This window comes from Rhopilema esculentum, chromosome 2 (genome assembly GCF_057945365.1).
Source record: "Rhopilema esculentum isolate cy_ngs chromosome 2, ASM5794536v1, whole genome shotgun sequence".
Classification (NCBI taxonomy): domain Eukaryota; kingdom Metazoa; phylum Cnidaria; class Scyphozoa; order Rhizostomeae; family Rhizostomatidae; genus Rhopilema; species Rhopilema esculentum.
Window position 1 is genome coordinate 6,563,996 of NC_142816.1, and position 18,615 is coordinate 6,582,610.

Sequence of the window (18,615 nt, forward strand, 5' to 3'; positions counted from 1 at the left end):
ATTTTCTAAAGTGAATGTCTAATTATCAGGAGAGATTTCTAAAGAAAAACATCACAGTCCTCAATACATTGTTTTTTGGTTGAAAGCCTTCAAAAAATATATTTTTATTCAACAAGTAATAAGTAAAATATTAATAAATAAAACTCCAGAAAAAATGCTACATTAACTTCATTGTTTAATTCTTTCAAAAGCGATAAAATGCTTCTACGCGCAAAACATCTCCTACATACGACATTAAGCATTTTACAAAAAACTAGCTGACAAATCTATTTAAAAACATAAAATTTTGCATTTTAAAATATCTGTTAGTGAATATGCAAAACCTAAATCCTAGATTAACCTAATATGAAAAAATTACATCCCAGATGAACTAAATATAAAAATATTACATCCCAGGTCAACCTCATACCAAAATATTACAAAACATAAAAATAAGATAGTACCCGTGTTAACTTCTGTCTCTAGGCCTCACATCTTTGCAAAATGCTACAAAAATAAAAAGTTACAGGTTAGAATGAAGTTAGACCTAAGCTTTTGCAGAAAGAAAGTAATGATTGAGCAAGTTTTAATTTGTTAGTATCTACGGATAAATCAGAAACACAAAATAAACATGATAACCTATCGCTTGTAAAAAAGAACATGCGGTAAGTTTGGCTAGATTGGTATCGTTGACCCTAAACTATCTCTAAATGGTTTGTTTCAACTGGAAAAAAATTAACCATAATTATGTGAAATTAGATGCTGCTCGCAAACAAAAACAAAAAGGTTCCCAACTGCAGGATTTTCATACCTCCATTTCAAGTTCTGAATCGTGAAAGTGCCGTTTCTTTTCTCTTCTGCAACATTTGGGCAGACATGAACGAAGGGCTGATTTGTAATCATACAACAAATCTGGATTTATTTTTTCTGGATCTCCGTGGCCTGTGAATTAAACAAAATTGTAAACATTGATTATTTCACAAGAAAAGACATATCAATAACTAATTTTGGGAGCAAATAAACTTGCCTAGGAATATTAAAGGTGGTATTAAATACCCCTATGTTTTACAAAGTCATCACTCACAAAGTGAGATGATGAGACAAGACTTTCTTAAAGCATGCTCTAGCGACAACAGTTGCCAACACACAAGTAAGGCAAAGAAAAGTTGTCCACAGTTGAAATAACAGAATGATAGAGGCACTTACTGCATAACAATGTGACAAGGAGTCCAACACCAAAGGTTATAAGCACGCCAAAAACACTGTAATACATGTATGAAATGGCATGGAACTTTGCAATAGGAGAGCTGCAAGAGAACCGTGTTATTTCACGTTTAGACAGCCAAAGCTAAGACATTGAGAAATCACGCTTTGTGTGAACTTCAAACATTTCCTTGGAAAGGAAAGAGAGGGGGAAAGGAGAATGGAGAGGGAAGAGAAAAGAAAAGGGATGAGAAAGGAAAGAGAGGGTGAGAAAGGGAGAGAAAAAAGAGAGGAAAAGAGGGAGAGGAAATGAAAAGGGATAGGAAAGAGAATGGAAGATAGATGAGAAAGGAAAAAGAAGGGACGAGAAAGGGACAGGGAAACAACAAACAATGCATTTAGCAATAACATAGAGAAATCCCAATACCAACCTGTTTAGCATCATTCTATTTTGCACGATGCCTGACTCCCAAGTGGTAAAGTTGCCCATTGTTGAATTGCTCCAGCATTTATAAACAGAAACCGGCAGTGGCTTTTTGTCTGGACGAAAAATCAAAGCTCCGCCTGCCAACCAAGCTGTTGACAATGCTCCAGTGGCTGTACCCACATAGGCACCCTAAATTAAAAGCAAACTTTATTGTTGAATTAAATGATAGTTGGCAGTTCAGGACAGTTTGAAAAGATTTTTAGCGAGCAACACTAGTCGATTTACAAACAGGAAACCTAGAATATCTTTTTATGGGACAAATAATGAACAATAATAAAAAAGCCCTTATCCACAGTTTGAAAAGGGACTAATTTAAAAACCAAATTATTCAATAAAGCGAAAGTTAATCATAAAAATGTTTGCAAAGTCTACAGCGGTATGTCACTTTGTTACAAAATTAATCATATTTCTTTAACGGATGTTTTCATTTCTTATTTTAGCTTTGCAAATACTGCTGTAGATTTTTTTCCAACATAACTGGCACGAGATTGTTCAAAAACATTAGCACTGGATAATCCGCGAGCAGAACAACATTTTAAGCAGTGTCGCTTTGCAAAATTTTCAGTAACTTCCAGACTTGAAAGTAATGTTTATGTGGCTTAACACTGAAAAATGATGTTATGGAAAAATTTAAACAATCTCCCTTAAAAATATGTTTGTTGGCCTTTTAAAATAATACCAGTTTCATTAAAAACCACTTCAGATTGTTCTCTTTGATAATGAGACATTTAGTTCGCTCTTTAGAAGTAAAAAATTGATAAAATTAAATGTGGCAAGTTTCGAAAGAAATGGCTGTTTGAGGAGGTGAACTCTTAGATAGCCACTCAGCAAGGAAAGTAAAATTTACAGAAAAGAAATTTACCACAGATGTCGCTTTTGGTATAAGCATTCCAAGTGTGAACATTCCGAATTGCGGAGAAGCCAGTACTCCAAAAATTGTAACAGCAAGCTGTAAATGAAAGGCCACATTCCAAACACTGTTACTAAAATCAGCATGGCACCATAAACGGACGGGCCGGGTGAGCTGCAATTTTTCTATCGCCTATTACCAGAACAGCATTTAAAACTCTAATCACCAAGTAAAAAATTTGAAATGATTTCATTTCAATCATCATTCAGTTTCTAAATATTCTGAATAATTTTCCCGCAACAGGGGCCTAGTTGCATTCATAAAAAACAATAAAGACGTAAGGCAAAATTTAGTGGAAAGACAAGAATATAATAAACAACGAAATTGCATTGATACCTGTAGGACCATTGTCCCGGCATAGGACATGGCAAATGTCATGCACACCACAAGGACGCCATACATACAAGCTTGAAAAGTCATTTAAGAAACATGGTTTAGATAAATATACTGATATGGAAAATATATAAAAAAAGTGAAAATACTATGCATCTAAGAGCTTATTCTCATAAAAAGAGACAAAATATTATCAAAATTAAAAAGAGATTAAATATTTGCTGGGGAACAATGATATCATTTAAACAAATCGGAAATTCACGATACAAAGCTTAAAATTTGATAATATAATGATATGAGACAGATTCATTGTCCTCATAAAGATAGCCAGCGGCTCTAGGGTTGTGGGAAAACAGATAATCAAAGCTTCAACAAACCTGCAACTTTTGTGACTAACGTGGCTGTCCCGTCCTTGATATCTGGCTTGATTCTTTTCACGATGTCTTCCAAAGTTACAGCAGCAAGAGAATTTAGTCCAGAAGAAAGGGTGCTTGAAGGAAAGAGAAGAAATGCTGGAAATTTTGCCACCAGCCGCCCTACTTGAAAGATCGACTTGTAAATTTTTCATCTGTTAAACCCCTAGCTAAAATGTACCAACAAAGTGACAACAAAGTGACTACAAAAGGGACTACAAAGTGACTACAAGGGCTACTTTCTTACCTCAAGGCTCCGCTCAGTAAACAAGCCATGAAGAGTCCTGATACACCAGGAAAACGACCCAGTCTGCTTACAACATAATATGGAATTACCTTTAACAGATGGACACAGAGTGAGACAAACATTTGTAAACAATTAATGCATATAAGGTCTTTTTATCTCCAACGGATCATTATATTATACTGTGATTCTGTTTGCCGGTAAAATTAAAAGCTGTGAATCTAAAACCACTTCTGTTTACGTAGCGAGTGAAAATGTGTTAATCTTGGTATGCTATTTAAAGAAAAGCTTTGGAAATCCATCCTGCTTTTGATAGAGCACCAAATGAGTAAAACACTAAAATTTCTTCGCCCCTTCTGCCCCTGATTAGAGGCCTTCTGAAACCCCGTATCGTCTCAACATTGAAAACAAAGACCCACCTGATCATTGCTTGCAATCAGTCGGGCACTGCGAGGGTCGCAATCTGCAAACACAGCAAAGGCCACCAGTCCGGCAGAGCAACATATGAAGGCCGCGATTATCAGGTAAATGATGTTTATGTAAAGTGCCCTGCAAAGCAGAAGATTTTGTTGAGTTTTATTGCAAGGTAGAATATCATTGATATATGGATTTGACAAACTTTGCCATTATCATGATCCATTATCATTTAGTCTTCCTTAGTTGAGGAGCATTGCCGATCAAAGGAAAATTGTAGGACAGTATAGAAAAAATTCTTAGTTTATCACTAACTATGCAATGAATAATAATAATGTCATCATAATAACAGGATCCTTGATGATATGAGCATTAATGCTACATTACCGTTAAACCATTGAAAAATGATATGAATACTTTTAGATAATTTAACAGTGCAACGACAAATGTTTCAGTTGAATCAAGTCCTAACATTTGTTTAAAAGACCGTCATTTGATGGCCTAGAAAAATCTATTTATAATTTATTAAAATTTATAAAGTAGACGAACAGAGCGTTAGATATGTTAAAATTTAATCGAACAGAATACATGCTTTTTCACATGCTGCAACGAAGCAGCAGACAGGAATCTTTGCACAGAGACTTGAGAGGTTGTCCAGTTCTGCAGCAGTGCAAACATGCCACCGATACCATATGTCCAGACAGTGCTGCGAACAGTGGGGTCTGGGTCCCAGCTAAAATCAAATGCATTTTCAATCGCTTAAGAAAGTCGATAAAAACCTGACTGGATGCATTTGCATTTAAAGCAAGTTTGGAAAAAACATTGATTAACAAATAGCACCGAATAAATCTCAAATTACAGTATCGAAACAAAGTTTGAAAATTTGCGACGAAGCACTCTATTGAGCAACAGCAGACAACAGCTAATTATGTAAATGTTTTGAAAGGGTAATCTTTTCAGATGGGGCTACAAAAATTTGAAATCTTGACAGTTCAAGCCATAACATTAGAGATTAGAGAAAATTGCAGCACCTTCTGTCGAAGTATCAAAATAGCCCCATGATTAAATATCGTGTCTTTGAGGAAAATTGACATAAAGGAAAATCATGAAAAGAAAATTATACTCATGATGATATGAGAATAAAAAAATTATCAAAAAATATAAAAATGGACTTTTAAAATGACCCACTTCAGCACAGTCCTTTTTCCACGAGCAGCAATTTCCATCACATTACCTAAACCTCCAACTTCACTCACTCCAAATACAATGACAGTAACCATGCCAACAGTCATTATGGCTGCTTGCAGCACATCAGTCCATATGACAGCTTTCATACCACCCTTCGGGGAGAAAAATGTATGGATTAAGGAGTCAGACATGATTCTGCTTTTTGAGCTAGTGGGGTTGTTTCACAGCATGGCTAGTGAAGTTTCACTTTGTAGGGTCATTTCATATAGTCGCAGAACAACATTTGAGGGCAGATTTGAGTTGGGTTCTGACTCTTGTCCTTTTCAGCATATTAAACTAGGGATTTTCTCTAAAGTTAGCTCTGTGTCTTTATTTGCAATGGAGTTCTATGAGATATGATCCTTAAATAGACTGGCTCAAACTACCCCAGTCTAAAAATAGTATTCAAGGCAGTTTATTCAAGGGTATTTGATGTAGTTCTCGGCATGGTAGGTGTATGTATCACAATCTGCATGACTGAGCCTGTTCTGTGACTTCAGGCATGAGGCCTTTACTTAAGAAATAGCCCACGCGAGTGGCCCAACACTCTCGTGATTTCTCTTCCGCGAGCGAAAGCTCTGAAAATGAAAATAATCATCAACGATGCTAAAAGTGTCTGCAATGTTTACAAAAACCGTATGATCATGTTATAAAGTACTTTAATGTAATGTTATATCAAATGAAAACGAAATCTTATAATTATCATTATTTATTGCACTCAAAGATTAAATACCCAATATAAATGTGCTTCGTTGATAAACTTTGTGTTCTTTAAGAAAGTCAGACAGAGGTTATTGTCGGATGATTGCAAAATGTTGTCCCAGACCCCTTTTTAAAACTGCCCAGACGATGTTCAAAAGGCGAATGTAGTTCAAATTTTCTTCCGTTTAAAGGCGGTTGCTTATATTTCTTATGCTTTGATATACCCGTTTTGTATTGTCCATGTCATTTGCTTAAGGTTACGGTAAACGTTTTTGACACAATATTTGGTTTTCTCTCCCTAAAAGCAAAACTATTAACTGAATCAGATTAACTATACATCATTCGTTGCACAAGAATGTGGCGATTCCAACCATATCAAAATAATTGGCAAAGATTGTAAAATGATACTTTCCAGGCAAATCTATTGCTTAAATGAGTGTACCACCTTCAAAAGCTATTTTTACCCTTGCATTTGAGGTATCAAAATCTGACTTATATCAGCAGAAAGCGCAGATTCTTAGCTACCAAAGCGTTTCTCAGATTTTTCAAATAACTCCTCCCCTTGAAACTATACCCTGTTGAAAATTGGCAAACAATTTTTCTTCCCTTGCATAGCTGTATTTGGCTATAAAAGGCGGACCAGAGCAAATACAAAAATTTTGAGAAATACTTTGCTTACCAGACATCTGTCCTGGCCGTGTGCAAAATTTTGAGCCACTCGATTGGTTTCTTGGGTACAAAATAGCTTTTTCGGACCTGTATGTAGAGGAATTGTAAGTCCGGAGAAAACGGGATTTTACTGATCGCACTTGCAAGGTACACTCGTGAAGCACAGTGTAATCCAGGTCAAGTCACTTGAAGCTTTAAGATCAATAAGCCTGTTTAAATAAACACGGCCGTACATTGGATACATGGATGTGCCATGCGATAGGCCCTGAACGCACTGATTTCTGACACAAAACTCATTATCTTTGTCAAAGTGAAAAATTGAGAAAACTTTTTCAAGTTTGACAAAGAGCATCCAATTTCCGCTTGGAAATTCGAGCGCTCTGCAGTTGGTGTGTAAAATGGTTGTGTGGTGTTTGGTTGATGTGAAGAGGTTTAAAAAAAGAACGATTTGACTTTGGGTATTCTGTAGCGCCAGAAAAATGCGTTAATTGCTAATCATTTCCGTTTTCCAGAGTTTCGTTTTCCAGAGTTCCACGGAACCTTTGAGGGATTAGTGAATTTGGTTCAGTGGCAATTTGGGTGGCCGCACCGAAGAATCAGCACTTGTTTGCTAACAAGCTTAATCCCTTTTCTCTATGAACAAAAGAGACTAAGTGTGTCAAAAGTTTTTCCTGAAATCTTGTTCGGTGCGTTTAGGGCCATACTGTAAATGAGACATGCGACGACAACCGCAAAGCAACGATAATCAGCTAAACAGGTCAAGAGACTTTCAAACTTCTGATAAAGAAATTATGGAAACCTTCGTTTACATTGGATTCTTTCCATTTTCAAAATTTATGTTTGTCTCAAATTTGGTATCTTTGTGTACCTTGAAAGAACATGAAAAAATCGAAAAATTGATGTTTTCATACAGAAAATGTTTACCGTAACCTTAATTCAGAAAAGATGACTGCAAATGTGTTAAGAAGTGAAAAAAAGTTTATTCCTCGCAATTCACCTTTTTGTGCGAGCGACGGGATGCTTGCGTGGTTGAATGCGCGAATGCTGATGCGATCGCGAGTGATGGCCCGGGTCAAAAGAAAAGGCCTGAGGCATCCACTTATCAATGAACCTTCAATTGCAGCAGAATGAAATAAAAAATATTGTCTTACCAATGTGGTATAGAACGTGCAGACAACTCCAGTCGCTAATACAGATGTAGCCAGCGGAACCCCAGCAACTAAGCAAAAAAATAATTGTTCATTTTAATATTTTAAACATATGCAATATGAAATGTATGGAAAAAAATGTAATGTCATGAAAAACCTAACACCATAATAATTGCACAGCAGAATATTGGTAGTAGCATTTGAGGTTGCCATTAGAAATTTTCCCCAAAAAATCATTTCAGCTACATAGCTTAAAGAAACATAGGGCATATTACAGATTGAGAGTATTCAAAGAGCTAAAGAGCAATATCACATTGGCCTGGTGAACACCCTCACCCCAACGGCATGAACAGAACCATTTACCATTAACTTAACAACATAACCAATCCAGTATCACCATCTCACATTTCAAATTTATTCACTCGTTCGTTACATTTACTCTGATGAAGCCCAGTATGCCAGGGCAAAATATTAGTATTCGTTTAATTTAATTTATTTTGGAAAATATATCTCAAAACATTGGGTTTTCGTTGTCGTTTTGCTTTGTTTCTGAATTTAATCCTCATATTTACATTATACTCATTGCAAGATTCAGAGGATTCGGTGGACGGCCTATTCTGCGGTTCTTCTCTCTTACACACTGAAACTTTTATCCTGAGATGTGTAACTAAAATGTTATGTTGGACTCCAGGAATATGTAATGGAACACAGCAGCTGTCAAAAGGTATTCAATATCAGGTCTACACAGGGACAGATCCAACCAAGTACTTACAAATTTGGTTCCAATTTCAGAAACAAAAATATTTCATGTGAGACCTCATTTGGATAGGGCGAAAATGGTCCACTTCAAGTAGGATCGGATCAACAAGGTATATTTTAAACACAACACCAATACATGTGGGAAACATTCAATTTGATTCTGATGCTGTTTAAATAGGATCTAAATATTCAACCCTTAGGTTGCACTAACACTACCAGTGCAGATATATCCACAGAAAATGACTCAATGGGCCAAAAACTGTCACATACCAGCTTCAAGTGCCAAACTTGGTGCAAACAGCACAACAGACAAATAAAGCACCTTGAAAACAAAATTAGCTTGATTGGGACACACATTTAGCAAAATAGAATGAAGAAAAAGCTTCATAAAAAATATGTTGTGGTTTGGGTTAGACCAACACCTGTCAGAATGTGTTGTAAACCATTTTAGGCCTAGATGTTATTGATGAAATTTTGAGCTCTTCTCCTCCCATCAATAATTCAAAAGCAAACAAGAAGGATATTAAAAACAAATTTTTTCTTCAAATAAAAAATGTCTGCTTTTATATATGACAAAAACAGACATCACTAGAATCAATTGCTGTACACTACTTTCGTTAGAATTTATCACTTACATATTGCAGTATAAGCAGGATACATCCAAGAAGTCTCACACCAGATGAAAATCGCATCTCCAGATACTGAAAACAGAAGATTTGAGTATCAGCAAAGATTCTGTAAATTTCCAACAATTTTCTTCAAAAAGTCATCACTTGATATTCTGTGAACAAAATTTACACACTGGCATTCAAATTTACACAACTGATCAAGAATTTATTTTGTCCACTCCAGTTTTTCGGGGCTAGTTATGTCACTGATGGCAAAGGTATTTTGGGTAAGCAATGCCTGATTATGAAAATCGTGGCAAAATAAAAATTTGCTCTCAAGGGGCTCATGGATGTTTTCCCAACTAGGGGGGGGGGGGGTTACTACTCTTCCAACTGATCTTAAATCTTAAAATGGATGAAAATGCATTGTATATGTAACGTCACAAATTTTACATTTGTCTTTGAAAATGTATATTGTTAGAATGAATTAACACTAAAATTATGAAAAACACAGTGTGTCTCTGTAGGGCCTGGTCTTAATGAGAATTTTTCGCCCAATACCCCTACCCCGCAATACCTCATTTGCACTTGTAATACGGCTTTTGTAGAAGATGGGTGCATATACATGAGCTGCTAGTATCATAGTTGTTGTAAAGCCAATCACATGGAATATAAAACTGACTCCGTATGTGTAAACTTCGGCTGGGATCCCCATCAAACCCACTGCAGAGAAAAACGAGGCAAGAAGTGACATAGAAATCGGGAACCAGTGCATTGAGCCACCAGCAATCAGGTATTCCTTGGTCGATCTTCCCTTCGCTTTGCAGCCATAATAAATTCCAATAATACTGGAAGAAGCTAGCATCACACCGAAAACCACATAATCCCAAACAGATAACCCCGCCATATTTGCAACTTCCCTAGTCTCGATTCAGCCCCCGAGGCGATTTCAAGCAACCCGGGGTACTATGCGTTTCTGCATGGGCATGCGTTTCTGCATGGGCCGAGACGCATATGCGTTTCAAGTGTTACAGTGTAATGGCGGACATGCAGGGCCTAGCTGTGAATGGCGTGAAGCGCATATGCGCTAGACAGGACACAAATGTGTTTCAACGGATGTGCGTTTCCTAACAACTTTTAATAAAGGTTTGTGAAATGATCCATCGCCACAAAAGCTTAATAACAAATTTAGAGTTGTAAGTTAGAAAACAGCAACTAGCTAATATAAAGCTAAGAATATGTGATAATATCATGCGTTATACGAATAAAATTATGCAGATTTACACAAAGAGCTTCCTCCAAAATGATTCCCATAATTCAAAGCCAACGATATAAAATTAGTTCCTGATATACGACTATTATTTTGCCTAAAGAACCAGACACAGGTCAAGGAATCAAATTCTGGGCAATTTTTGAATAAGTCAAAGATGGTATAGAATTCCTACCATTCTGATAAAAAAGTAAACCAGTAGTAGTTGATTTACATCCTCCACAGCTCTATTTTCAGAAATATTTTAAGGTTTGCAAATGAATAAGGCTGAAAATGCTTACCAATCACTTACAAAAAAATATAAAATTTACTATTAAAAACATAAATTAGTGAAATACTTGTTACAATAAACAAACCAAAATTTGAATAAAATATCTTTATCTGCTGTTGCAAGCTTTGCATTTATGGGCTTTTATAGATATATATTTTTAATATCTAAAGGGAGTCTGAGTTTTTCAACTCTGGTAATAGTGTTTCTCGTACTTTCTCCTACAAAAATTATCGTTTGATATTGATTCCAAGGCTAGTTGACAATTGTAGTTCATCAAGAGATGTTATATTGTGAGGAATTTTTTCTACCAAAGCCCGCTTTATGAAGCTAGAACATAGATGTGATATTGGTTTGTAGACCTCTACCAAAAGCAAATTCAGGTTCAACTGATGAACGCTTAAAGAGCTATCAGTTTCAAATAATTTTTCAAAGCAAGAAGCATCATAAATATATGCTATTATAAGCCTCTCTCTTAAATTCAGTTTATCTTGTTGTTCAAATTTCTTTCTCGAAACACCCAAATCAGCAGGCAATAGCCAATCTGAGACGTCAACGGTTTTAGTTTCTCAGGCTCCATGAAAATTGAAATACGAGTAAAAGCACGACTAGATGTTTTACAGAACAGGTGGACATGTTTTTAAAGCTCGATTTCTCATTCAGATGCATTATTGCTTCTTCTCATCACCGAGGGTGTCGCGAACAAAGGGTGTGGGGTTCAATGGAAGAAAGATTGTATGTAGTTCAGAGCCTTTACGTCTTCAGAGATCAATAAAGAATCAGGCAATGATTGTTACTCCGTTGGTTAATATGATATTCAGGGACAGATTTACCAGGAGGAGACTGTAGAGGGTGCGCCACTCCCCAATATTTCTGTGTCTTTTGGTAAATTTTGTTTTCATTCGGTTAAAAACATTTTTGGTGGTCAGTAGCGAAAAAATAATGGAACAATTTACTCTTTTTATCTTTTTAACTTCTTCACCTTGAAGCGAGAAGTTTAATTTCTAAAATGGGCCTTCCCATCATTTTCCATTTTCCATCATTTTCCTGAAAGGTGTGGCACCAATATCCAATCAAACACCCCCAATCACTGCCGCTGAAATCCATCCCTGATGATACTCCCGCGAAGGTTTCAAGATTTCTTGTTGGTACTAAATCGAAAAAAGGCCTCTCCCAGTGGCAGCTTTTTAATCAATTTGGGGGCACTACTTTTCCAAGTACCATTAATACTCAATTTGGCCCGGGGAGGAGGGCGGTTCTTGTAATTGTAGATGTTTCTGTAACGGGCTAAAGAAAATTTGTTTTTTTGAAAATTTTGTAGCGCTGCCTGAAGAAAGTTGAAATTGTAAAAGCTATTAATTGAACAATTACTGTTCACCGTGAGGGGTAGAAGCCCCCCAAAAAATTCATTGAGCCCACCCCCCGTCGGCACTTCAATTTTTTTTTAAATTTTGAGCAATGTCGGCACTTTCATAACTTCCACTTCGTGAATTTTTTATTCTATTACATTTTTGGGTTTTTTTCGATTTTTTTTTCACTTTTTGAACTAGTTAGATTCTAGTTAGAATTACCACAGCAAAAATGGTGTTATATTACATCTTTGTGGATGGTTCACTAACTGTCGGCACTCTGACATTACAGCCCCCCCTCCCCAGCATTTATTTCCTGGCGCCATCCCTGCCTCAGACACGGGTGATTACACTTCGTAATCATTGCGCCTAGGGAAAATCTAAACAATTGCTTAAATAAAATTCCTTCCAAAATGGACGAAAAAATCCTTCCATTTTCTTTTACTTTATTTGAATTAATGACCTTCATCTAACCTTACTCAAGAAAACGTTCCTGGAGTTTCCTTGAACACACGAACTTCTATAAGTTATTCTTTTATCAGGTTTCGGAACGTAATCAGGTAACAAAGAGTTCTTAATTGAGACATCTTAGAAACATATTTTAGAGCTTTTAACTTTGGACCACATATCCTAATAGAGTACCGAGTGTGACATCATCAAAAATATTTTTTTAGAACTTCTTACATTTGACCAAAAAATCTGAAAGAACATCAAAAAATGCTTCTCAACATGAAAAATCAGTTAGATATGTTTACAATTGGGCGAGATATGGCCAAAGGAAGATTTCAAGGTTGCACTGAAAATACAAAGCATGTACAAAGATAAAGTTCAGAAACAAGGCAAAACGACGACGAGAATCCAATGTAATTCAAAATAAACTAAATAAACGAAATACTAATATTTCGCCCCGGCATACAGGGCAGCGCAGCGGAGATAAAATGGGATGATGCAAATGTGGGAGGGGGGCAGGGTGGTAGATGATGTGAGGGAATGTGGGTGGTGCTGTAGAGATTGCAAGATTCACAGAATCCGGTGGACAGCCTATCTTGCGGTTCATACTTCTTACACACACTTACAATTATAGATCTCTCTATTACAGAGGTAGTTTGCAACTGGCTAGCCTGGGTTTACAAGATAAGACTATAACAATCGTAGATGCAAAAGGGGAAACTGAGGGAGAAACAACCAACATAAAAAAAATGTATCTCGGCCTTCAGTTTTCTTGTTGCATTTGTGTCAAAGTTAGATTTGTATTTGTATTTTTGTATTTGTTTCTACCTAGCGTCCGAATGTAGTTTTTAGAACACTGAGAAGTTTATGCTTATCGAGCAGTGTCCTCGTTTTTTCTCTTGATGTGACCACACCTCATGATTCCTATGCCTGGAATTACAGAAAGCTGGCGACTCTCCTCACTCTGGGTGGAAGTTTGGTCATGCCATGGACACGAACCACGGACCCTTGGGTTTGTAGTCAGCGCCTCTAGCAACTGATCCATCCTCGCACTTAAGATGTATAGGTAATGTTTAAAACTGAGTCTGTCGTCTACCACCTAGTAGCTTTTCCTCTTCCGAATTTTCAATGAAAGAATCTCCTATAACGTTATCAGCGAACAATTGGATAATTGTGCTTGAATCATTCTTTAGCCTCGCAATTACGTTATTATGATTTTTATCTCTTGCATATATGGTTGTATCATACGCGTAATTGCAGATATCCGTAGCCCTTAATCATTTATGTATATGTTATAGGACAGGGAACCAAGAACTGATCTTTGTGAAACACCAAGGGGCAGTTGTTTGTGGGTACTGAATGACCCATTAATCTTAACTCTCTAATGCCTATTTTCAAAGTAGCTGTTAACAAGACACAGTGATTCATGGCTGAATCCGCAAGCAATTAGTTTGCTATAAGGAGGTCATGTTTCATACAATCGAGCGCTTTGAATAGGTCCATTTGGGTGTTGCCAACATTCCCTCCCTTGTCTAAGCTTGTTTTCCGTTTTTCAAGCTAACGGATTACTGTTATTCTGGCATGGTTGGCACGATTACAGAGATTTGATGGGGCAAGAGCCTATGCTCATGTGGCCATATCTCAGCCAGTTTTCAGCTAATACGCTGAACTGACTTTGCACGTTTAATAGAGATCTTTCAGGTTATGTGACCCAAAATCAAACACTTATTGCTTGTTGTAAGGTCAAAAACAACTCTACGAGAGTTATTGATTATGCAAAGGAGAATTCATTGTCATTTTTTAACTTCTTTATTTTAAGTTGATATGTACAAGATAGCTACAAAAATTTGCCAAGTTAGTTTGCCAGGTCTAACTCACAGGTCCGCGGTGAGGCAAATCTGTTTACTTCTTCCATTTAGAAGTTTTTCCAAGATTTTGATTTTGTACTATTAGTTTTAGAAAGCCATCTAGTGTTGTTACCGTAGTGTTGTGTGTGGTACACAAATTTTCTGCGAGCTCTACTTGTACAGGACCTCATTTTTCGCATTCCTCTCTGAGCCTCTCGGCGGCCCTAGTTGCAACTTCTCCAAATGCAATGACTGCACATTTGCCGTGTGGAGTTGTCTCCGGTGAAAGAAGTTTCTCCATCCTGAAAATGGAAAAGAAATAGAGTGAACTAAGGTCCACAAAACCTGGGAGGAAGGCGTTGTTGCCTTACGCCTAATGGCAGCAAATTTTGATGTCCTGAGAGTTTTTATGCAGCAATTCAGCAAAAGGGGAAGGGTAGTATTTGGGTTTGTACCGAAATGCACATGTTTGTACAAGTTTATTCGTGTTTTAGACTTTAGAGTTTTTACTTATCAAACTATTTAGTTAATATCAACCTGTTTGCTTGTGACTGAATCTTGCGGCCTACGGCCTTGTCTATAAGGGTGCCAGGTACTATTCAGGTGACACATTTTTGGTATATTTTAAGGTCCCCTAATCAAATTGGGCCCTGGGCCCCAACGACGTAAATGCGGCCCCGAGTTAGGTGCTAGGGTGGCTCAGTTGATAGGGTCGTGGACTATAGATCTAAGGGCCTGAGGTTCGAGTCCCTGAAATGACAAATCTTTTAACTAGAGTGAGGAAGTAACCAGCTCTCTGCAGTTGCAGGCGTAGGAATCACGAGGTGTGGTCACATCGAGAGGAAGGACCAGGACACTGCTCGATAAGCATAGCTTCTCAATATCCTAAAAACTACATTCGGACGCTTGGTAGAAACAAATAAAAGTACAAATAAAATTTTAGACTCAAAAAAAATTTTCAAATTCAAATTCACGTAATTCAGCCACAACAATTTTGGTTTACAATTAATTTTTGACAATCAAATAGCTCTGTATAGAAAGGGTTGTCAATTGTCAGGTATGTCCCTATTTGCAGTGGAGGCTTTGCCTCAAAAGCATACTTATTAAGTGAAATATATAAGGACTTTTCACCAATGAATGTCAAATTCTCAGGAGGACTTTCTAAAGAAAAAACACATTTCACAATATATTGAGTTTATGGTTCAAAGTATTAAACAAATTTGATTAATTCAACAAGGAATAAGTAAAACATCATTCCATAAAACAGTTGTGTGACGCGGACTAACATTAAAAATAAAGGTTCCTAAGCCATCAATTTTTTATTGGCTTAGAAGCTACAAAATGTTTCTACAATCAAACTTTCCCCATTCCCAAAGATATTTACTTTCAGTACCATGTTACAGAATAACTCCACTTAAATGACCTTTTTAATATGTTAAATATAGTCTTACTTGTTGTAGCAGAAACAAATTATTTTCTTTAAAAAAATATGTGCTTCTGTACACTTATAAGTTTTTAGGAACAAATAATGAAACCTTCTAGCTTTTATATCAGGGCTTCAGGATACTTTGCCTCATCCTTGAGTTATCCTATGTTTACACTGTCATTCCACTGGAATAAAGCAAAACAACAAACATTTAATTGAGGTTTACAACAAGGTTTGCATTCTGACAATCTTTCTTTGAGAAACTCTCCTTAATAGTATCATTGATAATTAAGGTTTTGCAAATATACCCTACCGAAAAAGGGCATTCCTGGATACTAGAAGCTAACAGAGAAATAACTTTCCACAAAGCATGCTAAAACTATGCTGGTTGTGTACAAAATTATTTGCATACATACCTTAGAAGCAGTTAGTAGTTAGTAGGTTGGTGCAGAGAATGCTTAGCACAAGAGATAGGGAGTTCCAATCTAAATATCTCTTAGAATAGTGGGGCTCCAATCTAAAATCTCTTTGACTTTTTGACAAACAGAATTTCAAACATACCCATTTTCCAGTCACTGGGCCATCATAGTGGTTCTTATATCTTTGACAGACATTTAACATTAAACACAGGGGCGGACACTTGGTCAAATATTGGGGGGTGGCAAGCCTATTGTTTTAATAAGATTACATCATGTTTCCCATTGTTTTAATAAGATGACATCACATTAGAACACAAGACCATTGTCCTCTAAAGTATTGCGGGTGGGGGACATAGAACATATTAATTATTACAGTCTATATGAAGAAGAGCCAGTAATATCATTGCAACTTAAAAAGGAAGGAAAAAGCTTTTTGAACCCATAGGCAGGCATTCAGGCAGGAACTGTGGAACTAGAGGATGGGGTAGGGTTGAGAGAGCTGAAGCCCCTGTTCTAAATAATAATCAATCAATCATCATGCTCTTGGCTTATAGTATATCAATCTCTCTAGAAAACTAAGCACCCTCAAGTCATAATATGCTCCTCAATCATCACATGTAGATGATATAATGTAGGCGCAGCTAGCCAAAGACAAGTGTCTCTTGTCTTTCCATTTTAATTGGTTTTGCCAACTTTACTAACATTATTATAAAGTGTCAATAAAAAGTTCAGTACCACAATTAAAATGTGGAGAGAATCTTTCTAAAAAGCAGTGCCAACTGCAGAATATTTTCTTTGAAATATCCCATCTGATTGAAATTTATGTTGTACTAATCAGACTTTGTCTTTTCCTTCTTTTTCCAAATGTTGACATAGCTTCCTGCCCCTTTCATTACCCCATATGTTGAAGTAACTGCTGTCCCAGCAACCCATGTTACCCCTCCAACAACAGTTGCTGTTTTTGTATATACACCTCCAGCTAACCTTGAGAGCATGCCAGGTGCTGGACCTTCTTCTGCTTTAATTTCCTCTCCAGCAGGATTATTGTTTTCCTTTGTATTTTCATCCTACATGAATAAATTTATACAATCAAAAGACATTGCATGGTAAGATATCCTTTGTAATAACCAAGAACCCTTAAAAACATTACTTGCCTGTTTTATTGTGAAGTGATTAACTAGAGCTCTTACCTCTAAGTTTTTAGACTATTTTAATAAATCTGTTATAAATAAAAAACATCAGATGTTTCCCTCGGATAAACGTTGCATGATAAGCAACATCTTTGCCTTATTTTGTAATCACCTGATTTGCTTTAGTACATGACAGTTTTTGCCTATTTACATCTACTTCAGACTAAAAGACAATCGCCAAATCCAGCTTTAAATGCTTGTTTGGGCTTTCTTTTTTCCTGAATAATTCATGCAAACTGCAGCTTTTTCTGCAAATATGGGTTAAAATATACTTTGAGTGAAAGTAAATGCTGTACTTAAAAAAATGTTCTTTTTGACTGTTCAACGATGGACTTCAGACAAAAGAAGGAAAACATGATCCAAAGCAAAACAAAACCGTTCTCTTAACAGAAAGACGTTTTACAACACATTACACGAACAATCGATTGTCTTTGATTAGAAAACTATAGACTACTAGTGGCTGTCAAATTGATGATGTGGCACACGTATCGGCATAGAATTGGCCTAAACTCTACAAAAAACAAACGGCCATTGGAAAACAACCGTGTACTATGGGCTCAATATGTTAAAAGCATTAACTTTCGATCGAAATAAATAGCAAGAACCTCACTTACTTTTTCAATCATCTTCGATAATCGACTATCACCAACCAAAGCTGGTTTACCTGGTGTATCAAGACTTGCTTCTGCTCAAATGAACAACAAAACTGCAAGGCCGCTTCCCTCAAAAACTTTTGAAATTTGCTTAGACTGTTATCAGGAATATTTTTATTTCATCAACTTCAAAAAACCTTTACGTTGTTGTACAATCCATAAAATTGATCACACAGCGGCAAGCAAGGATACACGTTTCCCGCAAAACAAATTTTCCTCAGGGAAAGATTATACCGGAAATGGTTTGCTTCTATTGTCTTGCGATTGTCCAATTAAAACACCTTTTGTTCTCCCTTGACCACAACGTTTTTATTGTGCACATGGGTGACCTTATACGTCACAGATACCAGTTACACTCCATTGCTGTTGCTTTAGCAACGGGTCATTTTTTCGGAGAGGTGGTGATGGCATAGCTACCGGGGTGCCCGGGGCTAACTTATTCGACAGAGTAAACTATTCTGATGTAAACTCTTTTTTTGTAAGAACCAGTAAAGTTATTTTCAGGCTGACTGCTCTTAATTTTTTCGAAAATCTGAGGCTGGATTGTTCTTAATTTGTTCTTAAATCAAGAGGGTGTAAGCAGTGCGATTGCTAGCTTTTTCGCCCTAAGGAGGTGCTCAGGCCTCATTTGCCAACCAAGTGAGTGA

The 18,615-nt window shown here is 36.7% G+C and overlaps 1 protein-coding gene and 1 long non-coding RNA gene across 3 annotated transcripts; both read right to left on the bottom strand.

The window, feature by feature from the left end:
* Positions 1-57: 57 nt before the first annotated feature.
* On the bottom strand, positions 58-10,129 carry LOC135695453 (sodium-coupled monocarboxylate transporter 1). 2 transcript variants are annotated; one of them, XM_065214542.2, is made up of 15 exons: positions 9,674-10,129; positions 9,124-9,189; positions 8,759-8,810; positions 7,733-7,800; positions 5,172-5,323; positions 4,576-4,716; positions 3,989-4,118; positions 3,573-3,661; positions 3,290-3,402; positions 2,916-2,986; positions 2,532-2,618; positions 1,614-1,798; positions 1,186-1,286; positions 791-921; positions 58-486 (listed from the first exon to the last, which is right to left on the bottom strand). In XM_065214542.2, exons 1-15 carry the CDS (start codon positions 10,001-10,003, stop codon positions 469-471), a joined length of 1,734 nt encoding a protein of 577 aa, XP_065070614.2. In that variant the 5' UTR covers positions 10,004-10,129; the 3' UTR covers positions 58-468. The 2 variants fall into 2 exon arrangements, with proteins under 2 accessions (XP_065070614.2, XP_065070615.2); XM_065214543.2 differs by lacking the exon at positions 8,759-8,810 and having other exon boundaries at positions 9,674-9,816.
* A 5,328-nt stretch (positions 10,130-15,457) lies between these two features.
* On the bottom strand, positions 15,458-18,209 carry LOC148960585 (uncharacterized). The gene is made up of 2 exons (XR_016143902.1): positions 17,930-18,209; positions 15,458-17,192 (listed from the first exon to the last, which is right to left on the bottom strand). It is a non-coding gene; the product is annotated as an uncharacterized LOC148960585 (long non-coding RNA).
* Between the last annotated feature and the right edge of the window lie 406 nt (positions 18,210-18,615).